This window comes from Epargyreus clarus, unplaced genomic scaffold (assembly GCF_041222505.1).
Source record: "Epargyreus clarus isolate Ecla_fem2 unplaced genomic scaffold, WU_Ecla_fem_2.2 ptg000016l, whole genome shotgun sequence".
NCBI classification, from domain to species: domain Eukaryota; kingdom Metazoa; phylum Arthropoda; class Insecta; order Lepidoptera; family Hesperiidae; genus Epargyreus; species Epargyreus clarus.
In genome coordinates, this window is record NW_027332224.1 from 4,380,863 (window position 1) to 4,392,874 (window position 12,012).

General features: G+C 37.0%; 2 protein-coding genes across 2 annotated transcripts in view; both read left to right on the forward strand.

Moving 5' to 3' along the window:
* Hr3 (nuclear hormone receptor 3 ROR-beta) overlaps positions 1 to 12,012 on the forward strand; it is a 165,977-nt gene that overhangs the window by 13,427 nt on the left and 140,538 nt on the right. The gene's annotated exons all lie outside the window — the stretch shown is intronic.
* On the forward strand, positions 5,660 to 6,604 carry LOC140748479 (uncharacterized). The gene has a single exon (XM_073081292.1). It carries the CDS (start codon positions 6,080 to 6,082, stop codon positions 6,602 to 6,604), a length of 525 nt encoding a protein of 174 aa, XP_072937393.1. The 5' UTR covers positions 5,660 to 6,079.

Below are 12,012 nucleotides of genomic sequence, written 5' to 3' on the forward strand. Positions count from 1 at the left end.
CTACAGGGACATAACAAACAAACTTACATACGCATTTACAATGTTATATGAGTATTTGAAGTAGCAAAGACGACCACTTGTTGGTAAGTCGTTGTCGGTAATAAAAATATATGACCAATACCATATAGAACAGGGGGGTTACTACCATCTCTTAAAACAATATTATTTTAATCATACATTGAAATTTCATACCACGACCTCGTTACAGTAAGATTGTTTTATAACATTAAAATAAGCAGTTTTGTATTATGTGTAGGAGATTTAGCTTTTTAAGCAAAATATGGCGATTTCAGTTGTTTTTATACAATGGATAAGTGAAATATGAATAAGGGTTTCAGTTTGTTCAACTGCGTATGACGGAATATTTTACTGTTTTAAGGAGGTCATGGTTGAAAAAAAACTTTTCTGAACTATGATGGTTTTTAAAAGATCGTGGCAGGCCCCCAGGTTCTACCTAAAGCCAATCATACGTTGCCACTGAGGACTAATATCGTCGCCTCATATGTAAGTCAGTGCATCCACACTCTTCCACAGAACAGAACTGCTTCACGTTAGAATTAGGTGTGACGGTGGTACCTCGGCAGTTGAACTAGTAGTTCTAACAGTTTTATCATACTTCGGAAGGTAATGTTTTCCGAGCGTACACGCTACAGCCCAACCGACTTGACGGATTAACATATGAGGTGTCGTTGGATTCGTCTGAATTGTGAGAATGACATAGACTATATTTTTAAGCAGTATTTTGTTTTTTTATTGTAATAAAAAGAACGCTTTTACACTCACAGCCCCACACTAGGATTGCCTGTGTCATGGGTGCCATGGACACACACATAGACAAATACACAAACACCCAGACCCTGAAACAGAAATCTAAATTCATTATTTAGATATCTGTCTCGCCGAGGATCGAACCCGGGACCCTTTGCGCGTCAGACCGGTGTGGTGACAGCTTCGTCACGCTGGTCGTTTACATAAACTAGTTAAAATTTCATCGTACTTGCGCTAAGATATATACATAGCGGGGAATATTGACGCATAATTTGAATATTACTCTCTAAAGCCTAATTGTGCTTCATACCTACTTACCCTTACACGTTCCCTACAAGGGATTTCTACAAAACGAGACCTTGAAATGCTGTCAGACTGAATTGGAACCTTAAAATCTGGGTGGTAGGTGTAATTTCTTCTTGATAGAACCTTAGCAGGGCGGTAGGCTCTGAATAATGTAGATGTCTAGGCTTCAGGCTATGCGTAGGTCTTATAGAGAACGTTTCCATGATGTTACGGTAAATGATGTAAGTTCATTTTTTAGATTGAAATAACAAATAAAATTGTAGTGTTACTGCGCAATGCTCATGGAGATCTGTAATTAACCTCAGATTAGATTAGAATCCTACCTGAAGTTGAAACGCCTCGGAAAAGTACGCGCCCTTATCACACCTTTAAAGCAGCTGCAGCCCTGCAATTATAAGGTAGAAATAGGTCTAGCTGCCGTACCTCCTGAAATAAAAGTTAAAAAGTTTTCTTACTTAGTCCTCAGGATTAGTAACACAACTACCACCAATAGGTATAGTCTGTGCTAAACTGCTAGTCCGCTCTGAAGCTGCTGCGAGCAGGAGTAGTCATACAATTTGCTATGGCGACGTGATTCATTTCAACATTCAGAGCGGACTAGCAGTTTTACGCGGTCTATATCTGTGTTTACAAATACCTATGGGTGGCAGTTGCCACTTACCATCAGTACCCTTAGTATGAGTTTTTACGTTTTTATAAAAATGACTGTTTTTGTTTTTGTTGACCTTCCCATACATTTCTGATCAGTTCCGCAATCCGCTGGGGGCGCTGATTGGAAGTGTATGGGAAATACGTAAACAAATACAAAAACAAAAACAAATACATACTAAGGGTACAGGTGGGCTACACGTTCGTTCGCAACTTCATATTCATAAAAAATATCGCAAGAAACCTGTACTTTGATGATATTAGGTACCTTTTGGAATTGATAGAGAAACTCATAAATATCGTTAACACGTTAATGATAATTAAGGATATTTATATTTTTTATATATTTTCTATAGAATATAAAGTGTTACATATGTATTTAGTGCCGTGGACACAAACCCAATTTTCAGAGCTTCTCAAGGCCGATATCGAGCGAAGTTCTTTGTTTGTTTTTACAAAAACCCGCCAAAATGATCTAGAATAAATTGAATTGAAGTATCTATTGAAGTGGTACAATCCTTTGTGGTTCGACTAAAGTCTGCCAGACCTGTTTCTGCCTAATGACAGCAATGTTAAGCGCTGCTGTGTTCTGGTTTGAAGGGTGTGGTAAGAAAAATATATTTATCCGAGACGTTCTAACTTAGTTCTCATGGGTAGTAATGTATCTGTGACCAATCTTAGGTAGTATTCTAATCTTATCTGGATTTCTATACAGATGTCCATTGGTGGTTAAAATCACTTATCATCGAGTGGACTGCATGCTCGAGCTTGATTCACTTAATTTCACAAAAACTCAGTGCCAATGATGAAACTCAGTGATGCCAATTCGGTCTTACTAGATCAGATGGACTGCTTGCTTTCCTCCCTAAATTACATTAAACGCCCATAGGCAGTAATCACTTACTATTATGCGGACTGCATGCTTTTTAGTTTAACAAAGAAGTCCATAAACAGCAGTAACCACTTACAATCAGGTAAACTGCGTCATCAGGTGGACTGCATTGGTTCACAAAGCTTAGCCAGCAACCGTTCCGGATTTGCTCCGGCCAGGATTGCAGGCAGTATTGATTTCCCCTGAATGTGAGGCTAGGTCGTGCTGCACTAGTTCTTGTGGGAACTGTGTAGTTTTAACATTTTGTTTTACCGATCAGTATAAAATAACAGGATAGGATAGTATAGTGATGATCACTGATGCCCGTGACCCGTGTATAAGTTATCAAAATCACTAAAATGAATGAATTCATTAATTCATAAAACAAATGACGTACATACTTTCAGATGGACTGCATTCTTTCATACTTAAATTTCACAAAAGTAATAGGTGGTAGTGATCACTTACCATCAGAAGAACTGCATGTTCGTTTTTTACTTAAATTTCTTTAAAAATCTATGGACGGCAGTGACCACTTACCATCAGGTCCATAAGCAAAAGTAACCACTGACAATCAGGTAAACTGCGTCATCAGGTGGACTGCATTGGTTCACAAAACTTAACCAGCAACCGTTCCGGATTTGCTCCGGCCAGGATTGCAGGCAGTATTGATTGCCCCTGAATGTGAGGCTAGGTCGTGCTGCACTTGTCCCTGTAGTCTCGGGAATAGAATAGGGCTACGGTATCCCCTGCCTGACTGCATGTTTCGTACTTAAATTTCACAAAAAGTAATAGGTGGTAGTGATCACTTACCGTCAGATGGACTGCATGTTCTTCTTTTACTTAGATTTCGTATTGGTATCTCACTATGAACACATATATTACCTTAGGTTCAATGACCTGTTATTTTATCTTCTAATCTGATGTAATAGTTATTTGCAAATTATATCATAATATATTTATATTTAGTTGCAAGGTGTGAAAGAGATAGCGATAGTTCCTATTGACGTCATCGTTCCAAATGCGTAAACTATAGAGAGAAATCTATAAAATGTTGTAACAGAAAGGTATCAAAGCTCAAAATATATTGTTTTGTTATGCCATTTTTTTATAACATAGTAGCAGACGAGCATGCAGTCCATCTGATGGTAAGTGGCTACTGCCGCCCATGGACATCTGTAGTCAACCTCAGATAGGATTCGATATTTCTACCTGAGGTCGGCTTGATGCGCCGCTACCCCTGATGACTAAGCTGGAACGCCTCGGAAAAGTATGTCTCGCTTACCACACCCTTCAAACCAGAACACAGCAGCGCTTAGTGCTGTTATTAGGCAGAAATATGTGTGGCGCTGGTGGAGCCGGAGTCGAACCACAAAGAGTTCTACCACCTTCAAACATTGTATTGACAAATATTATTTTGTCTGCTAGAAACGATGTCTGAAGATATAAAATATAAATGCAATTCAAAGGTTGTCAATGGCTACCAAAAATCAAACAATAAAATCGGTTGACAAAAATTTCTGAATATATCGATTTGAATACAAATAAACTTTGTATTATTACTATTAAATAACATAACTAAATATTTCGAGGAAATTACCATTAAAAGTATCTGGCTTAATAATTAATGTGGGGATTTAAAACAACACTTATAAAAAAAATCGGTTGACAAAAATTCCTCATAATATCGATCTGAATACTAAAGAAACTATTATGTATTATTATTATATATCATTGCTAAATATTTTGATGAATATGTACCATAAAATATCTGGTTTAATATATAAAGTAGGGAAAAGCACTGAAACGTTTTTTGTATCGTAAACAGTAATAGAGAACATAAAAAAAAATTTGAATCGTTTGACAAGAATTCCACAAAATATAATAAAAAACCAAACTGCTAGTCCGCTCTGAAGTTGTTGCGAGCAGTAGTCATACAATTTGCTATGGCGACGCAATCCATTTATATATTCAGAGGGGACTAGCAGTTTGGCGCGGACTACTAACTATAAATATTTTTATGGTTCGTAAAAATATCTGGTTTAACATAAAATAGGGGTTTAAAACAACAATTTAGTAATTTTTTTTATACAAAACATCGTTCTCTAATTTTTTAATAAGTTTTTGTACATAGAAATCGTAAAAATACAATTAAATAAATATTGATTTAAAGTACAAAGGACTGCTTATTTCATTATTAAATTTCTACAATCTAATATTACACAGAAGGGATTTCAAAAAAGCCATTTTAAGTACAATAAACATAGTTATCAAAAACATAAACAAAATGTCAAATCCTGAAATGAGGCGAGTAATGCCGCGCGTAAAACCTAGACACTGTTACCAGGTTACAGATCTTTAGTCTAGCCCTGACCTGATTCCGAGTTCAGGCCGAACCAGGACACAGCCTTAGCTAGCTTTTACGCTGCACCTATTATTAGACTAAGCTATATTTTTGACTAATTTACTTACATCGATATATATATGATGCTAACATAAATTTGATTATATACTTTTTCGTCATCGCCAAACGATCGAAGCGTTCAGACAGAGACGGGTATATCGAGTTAGAGGGAGATGGGTGGGGGACTTTTGCGCATGCGTAGGTACGTGTCGCGATTGTAGCGGGTACAAGCGTGAGTTGTATGTGGGGTTGTGTCTGAAGATTTGATTCAGGAAGTCAATTTGGTGTATTATTTTGGTTATTCTGTTTAGTGTTTTGGTGTTTTAATTTCTTACTAAGTGTTAAGACGTCTATTTCGTGGATTGTGGTTTTATATGTGATGATACATTGTTTGTGGATTTTTAGAGAATTATTTTAATTTAATATAAATGAATACACAGGTAATACAGACATAAAATAAGCGTATATTAATACTTAAAGCATGTATTAATTAAAAATACGGTTTATAATACAATTGCATCTTAAATGTATAACGATTGAGTACTTGATTTAAAAATACATTTCCAACATTAAAAGAAAAGCTACAATTTAATACAAAAAACACAAAGCGTTTACATAGTGAGCGATAAGTCTTACGATTCGTCTCGGGATTGTATCACGGAAGCGCTACGGCGGGCCTACGCCGCGTCGGCGTAGAGCTACGCTCGTAGGCCTTGCAGTGGCTACGACGGCCCTCGCGTCGCCGCTACCGAAGTAGGACACCGTGTCAATATGTTACTATTTGTCAGTCACAAACAAAACATGGGGACCACCATGTAAGCCACGACACCAACCCATCACTGCCATTGATACTTTATGAAGCGCACAACAAAAATCGGATAATAACCCCTGACCTACTTTCCATGCAGCGCGCTGCAGCAAACAAAACGGTAACAGTGTTCAGGATTAGTTAAGGAGTGATGTGATAGCCGTGTTCATTAGCTGTAGAAGATCCGGATTATTTATTAGGTTAAAGTGCAATAATTAAAATTAATACGACTGATTCTATAAGTCTGACGAGTTGTCGGAGAGAAAAGGCTGAAATGGCTGGGAACAGAGAGAATTTGGAGGGTCAGTTGACACATGTGATCCAGCACCGAGCGCCGGTGACTGAGGCGCAGGTGAGCGTGCATCAGCTGCAAACTCCATCTGGAAGTGGGAAGCGTCATCAAATCATCATAGACATTAAGCAGGATATCGATATGGATGAGTTGTCTACACGCTCGCTGGCTGAGAGCGTGATGGAGACGCTTGGTGCAAGATCAGCGGCTGTCTACATCGACAACTCGCAAATACCAGGAGAGAACTCTGATATGGAGTCGCTAACTACTGTTAACGTGATAGTAGCGAATGATTTAACAGCTGCAGCGAGTCCTCAAGTGGAAGATGTGGACGCTGAGGAAGGCCAGCCAGTGGAAAGCACACTCCCTCGTGAAAGAACAGAGATGACAACGAATGAGACATCGACCTCTACTATATCAGTGACGACAGTAGCCACTACGACAGCGTCAGGTAATCGATTTGTTGTTGTTGTTGATTTGTTGTTTTGTGTTGTTTGCTTGTCATGATGTTAAATGGATTAGGTGAAGCAAGGCAAGTAGGAAATTTGTGATTTTTTTGGACAAGACATTCCATTTTAATCACCAATAACGGATTTTATATATATATTTTTACATACCTGTCTACACGTTACGTCAGGGGAATGAACTTTTCTAGAATTTATGTTTATTTAAAGTTTTGTGAGGTGTAATCAGGAAATGGGTAATATTGCGTCTAATAGTAAATAAACCCACCCATAGACATCAGTAATAATTCTGGGATTATTAAAATTACTCCTGAGGACTAAATTAGCACTCCTCGTGTCTGCCTTACCACTTCTTCCCAAAACACAAATACACACAAATATTTTTTCCTAACTAAAACTGACGCCATCTTGTTGTACCGCTGTCATAACATTCGATTATTATATTATTGAAACGCCTTATTTATATTCAATCTATCCAATGTTTTGTCTACCAAAGATCGACACTTGATTATTTCTGCATACTAGACAACGATACACATTCGTTTTAGGGGTTCAGAGTAAAATGTAAAAACCTTTATTTAATCAACGGAGAACAATGTTTGTAAGATGTTTAATGTGTGTGTAGAGTTGTATGTGTGTGTGGGGCATGTTTGTGTATCTTTGTATCTATGGGTGTGACCAATATTCACGTCGTTTCGTCACACGTCAGACCCGAATCAAGGGTTTTGATAAAGATGGGTACTGACAGGGTGCTTTCGTTTGTAATGAGAATTTGATTCGTTTTTGGGGTTCCGTACGCAAAGTAAAAACGGGACAGTGATACTAAGCCTGCGTTGTATGTTCGTCTGTCACAGGGCTCTTTTTTGAACCGTGATACATAGACATTTGAAGTGTTTACATAGTATGTAACTAACGCCGATAAAACAACAAATAGTAAATAAAAAAGTTAAAAATATAGGGGGTCGCCATATAACAAACCAGTATTTTTCGGTGTTTTTTGGTTTATCTACTGAACCATAATAGGGAGAACCTTTATCATATATTATGTATCTTTAGCTGATATCGTAACAAATATAAAAAATATAATATATATATATATGAAAATTTGGTGGTACAGAACCTTCTATGAGTGAGTTCGACTCGCGCTTGGCCAATTATTATTAATTAATACGTAATTTTACAGTTTTGATTTACGTGTACATTGATGAAGTAATCAAATAGATTTAAAATAGAACTAAAAGGAATATTGAAGGAAAACTTTCTTGAATTAGACAAATATTTGATTTATCAGAAATGTAAATTGCGCGTCATTATCTAACTGAAAATAATGTAATACATGTTAACAGTTTGTTATAAAAATAGAGTTCCTATCTTTAATATGAATATACTTGTAATTTGGTAGAATCCTTCGTGGTTCGACTCCGGCGGCAACACCGCCACACCTATTTTGGTTATAACAAAAGTATTAAGCGCTGCTGTGTTCTGGCTTGAAGGGTGCGGTAAGACATGCATATCCGAGGCATTCCAGCTTAGTCCTTAGTAGCTGTGACCGACTCTAGGTTGGAATCTAATCTTATCTGAGATTGATTCAAGATATCCATAGGCGGTACTTACCATCAGATGCACAACCTTCGCATTTACTCCGATAATAAAAAAGTATCAATAATGCATTTTGTAGGTACTAGAGCGTCGAAGGCTCTATTACACACCCCTCAGATCGTAACGGATATGACGTCAGGGCGAGCCTCCAGCCGTTATACTATTTCCGCTCGTCGTCTCAATACGTATCTATTTTAAGGGTGGGAATAGGGTTGCAACAACCTTTTATAATGTAGGAGTAGATGAGTATGCAATCCACCTGATGGTAAGTGGCTACTGCCACCCATGGATGTCTTATCAACTGCATCTGTTGCCGAGCTCAGGCAGGAATATTAAATCCTATCTGGGGTTGATTACAGATATCCATAGAGGCAGCCACTTACCATCTATTTGAACTGGTTACTAGTTACTGTTACTGTAGTTGGCTACAGATGTGTTACGACCGACCCCTGAGGACTAAGCTGGAACGTCTCGGATAAGTAGGTCACCCTTACCACACCCTTCAAACCAGTACCCTTACCATGAGTTTTTACGTTTTGACAAATATGACTGTTTTGGTATTTGTTTACGTATTTGCCCATACAAATTCCAATCAGCGCCCCTAGCGGCTTGTGTCAGAACTTGGATATAGAGTACCTTTTACTCGTGTCTGAAAAAACTATTTTTCTCGAAGACTAGATAAAAACAGAGACTGTCATAGATCGATGCGAGTGATGCCGCGGGTAAAGGTAGTTGTGTAGTATTGGGGGCTCGGCATGACGTCATATCCGCGAGGGGTGGAGGGGTGGTTGAATCAAATATAACATCCCTTTAAGTTAGAATTGAAAATATCAAGTTGTGTATGATTTGTCATATGATGAGGAATAAATGTTTATACGAATGCGAGATGCTGTTTTGTTTTGTATGATTGTATTATTATTTATTACATTTTACAGACCGTTATATAGATTCTATGGTGATTTAGTGATAATAATAGTAGTGATTAGTAATAATCGATCTGTCCAATTGGTAACCAAAGATCGAAAATTGTCCATTTCTAGTAAGCTGGTATTGTCAAATTTTAGTATTTAGTACGCAAATATTGGCTATATTCATTAATAATAGTAGGCGTTTGATATACGAGTATGTGTGCCGATTGGCAAGTTACGTCAAAAAAGAAAACATACCATATATATTTCTATACTAATATTATAAAGAGGAAAACTTTGTTTGTTTGTTTGATTGTAATGAATAGGCTCAAAAACTACTGGACCGATTTTAAAAATTCTTTCACCATTCGAAAGCTACATTATCCACGAGTAACATAGGCTATATTTTATCTATATATATAAAAGCGAAAAGATACTCACGTTCAAAACGTATTAATCAAGGTTTTGACTAAACTACTGAAGCTACAATCATGAAATTTGAAATATAGCTTCATTTTATAATGTAGATGCGCACTAAGAACGGATTTTTTGATATTCCACCGTTAAGGGGGTTAAATGGGGGTTGAAAGTTAGTATGAAAGTCCGTCAGTTTTAAAGCAAACTGGATAAAAATTGGTATTTAGCTTTCTAATTTTAAGTAATAAAAATCTAATCTAAGGGTTTTTCCAAAATCAACCCTAAAGGTGATTAAATAGGGGTAGACAGCTTATTTTAAATTTTGCCATTTTGAAAGCCAGCACTTTGAAAGTTATCCATTGCTTTACTGGTTAGATATAATGGATCTTTAGTTCTACCGTTTTTGAAAAATCAACCCCTATGTGGGTTAAATAAGGGTTGTAAGTTTGTATGGAATTCCTCCAGTTTTGATGTAAATTCAATGAAAATCGGTATTTGGGTTTTCGATTAAAAATAATTAAACACCTATTTCACCATTTTTCGAAAATCAACCCTTAAGTTGGTAAAATAAAGGTTGACAGCTTATTTTAAAATTTGCTAATTTGAAAGCTAGCGCTATGAAAGTAAGCCATTGCTCTACTGGTTAGATATAGTGGAACTTTAATTCTACTGTTTATGGAAAATCAACCCTTATGTGGGTTAAATAAGGGTTGTAAGTTTGTATGAAAATCCCCCAGTTTTGATCTTATCTCCATGAAAATCTGTATTTAGCTTTTCGGTAGAAAATAATTAAACAGCTATTTCATTGTTTTTGGAAAATCAACCCTTAAGTTCGATTAATAGGGAATAGAACTTTATTTTAAAATACGGTAATTTGGAAATAAGGATTGAAAAAATAGCATTTAGCTTTCTGGTTGGAAATAATAGAGCTTCTTTAACTCCGTTTATGGAAAATCTACCCTTAAGAAGGTAAAATAGGGGTGGAAACTTCGTTTAGAAGTCCGCAGCTTTAAGAGCAAAGTCTATGTAATTTAGTATTTTGCTTTCTGATTGAAAATAATAGAACACCTATTTCACCGCTTTTGAAAAATTAACCCTAAAGGACGTTTAATAGGGGATGGAACTTTATTTTATAATCCGTTAATTTGGAAGCAACCACTATGAAAAATTATCATTGTACTCAATGAATCTGAGTCACTGTTTTTTTTTTAAATCAACCCTTAAGATGGCTATAAAAGGGTGTATGCATTATGCCTTTCTGTTTATACATCTGTTTCAGCATTTTTAGCAACTCAACAATCAACCCCATTAGGTTCCTATATGTAAAGAAAGTTTCTTTAAAAACCGTTATTGAAGTTATACTTCCTTTGGCGTGTCTGGAAAAAGAACAGAGTGCAGAGAAGTTCAGTGTAGGGCGAAATTCCACGGGCCGTCGTAAATATATTTTAACATGGGAATGTATTGCGCGTGCTGAAGTGCAGAACAACAGTTTTTTAGGGTTTCTAAAGGAAAAAAACGGAACCCTATTACTAAGACTTCGCTGTCTGTCCGACTGTCCGTGTGTCACAGGGCTCTATCTCTGGAACCATAATAGATAGACATTTGAAATTCTTACAGAGGATGCATAACGGTGGCCGCTATAACAACAAATACTAAAAATAAACAAAAAGTTGAAAACAAAAAGGGGTCCCCATACAACAAACTGCTATTCGATATTTTTCCAACTAACTTTTGAACCGTTAGAGGTAGACAGTTAAAATTTTCACAATGTGTGTACTTTAATGGCTGCTGCAATAATTAATACTAGAAATTTAAAAAAAAATTGGTTGTACGTCTAGGAGCGGGTTTGACTTGCACTTGGCCAATTATTAGTAACGCGCAGACCCGCGGGCCACAAGGGAAAGTCGCGGGCCACACACCACCCGTGGGTGTCGGGTTGCCGACCGCTGGTGTTGAATATTAGCTTTCAGAAATTTGGTGATAAAGTATTTATTGATGCATATGTACATAGGAATGTTTTTGAAATTCTACTAAGAAGGTAAAAGAATTGTTATATGTATGTATACGGGAATCGAAGTTAGAAACGTGAAATTTCAGATAACGTCTATTCAGACAAATACACGACAACGTGGACGTGTGCAAATTTCACTACATTTTGGTATACTGATTAGGTACATCGCAACTACTTTGGACACACTGCGTGCCAACATTTTGTCTTGCCGTGGGGTATGGTTGTGGTTATGCGTGGATTAGTGATGGTGATGTGGTAGACACATAGACCTTGGATTATAATTTTGGGCTAGAACAGGGCTACAGTATCCCCTGCCTATCGTACGAGACTAAAGAGGAACATCTGGAGTTGCGGACGGCAAGAATGGGAGCTCTAACCGCCCAGCCAGAGACCCTGGAAAGAACCACTGTATGCAAGGCCCCATATAACATGGACAGTTCCTATGGAATAGTGTAAATAATAATTATGGTATCCTGCATGAGACTTATATTTTAAAGAAAGTTTCATTACAGTCCA

Coding starts and splice junctions, on each gene's coding strand:
- LOC140748479 (XM_073081292.1), top strand. CDS start 6,080: ATGGCTGGGAACAGAGAGAATTTGGAGGGTCAGTTGACACATGTGATC.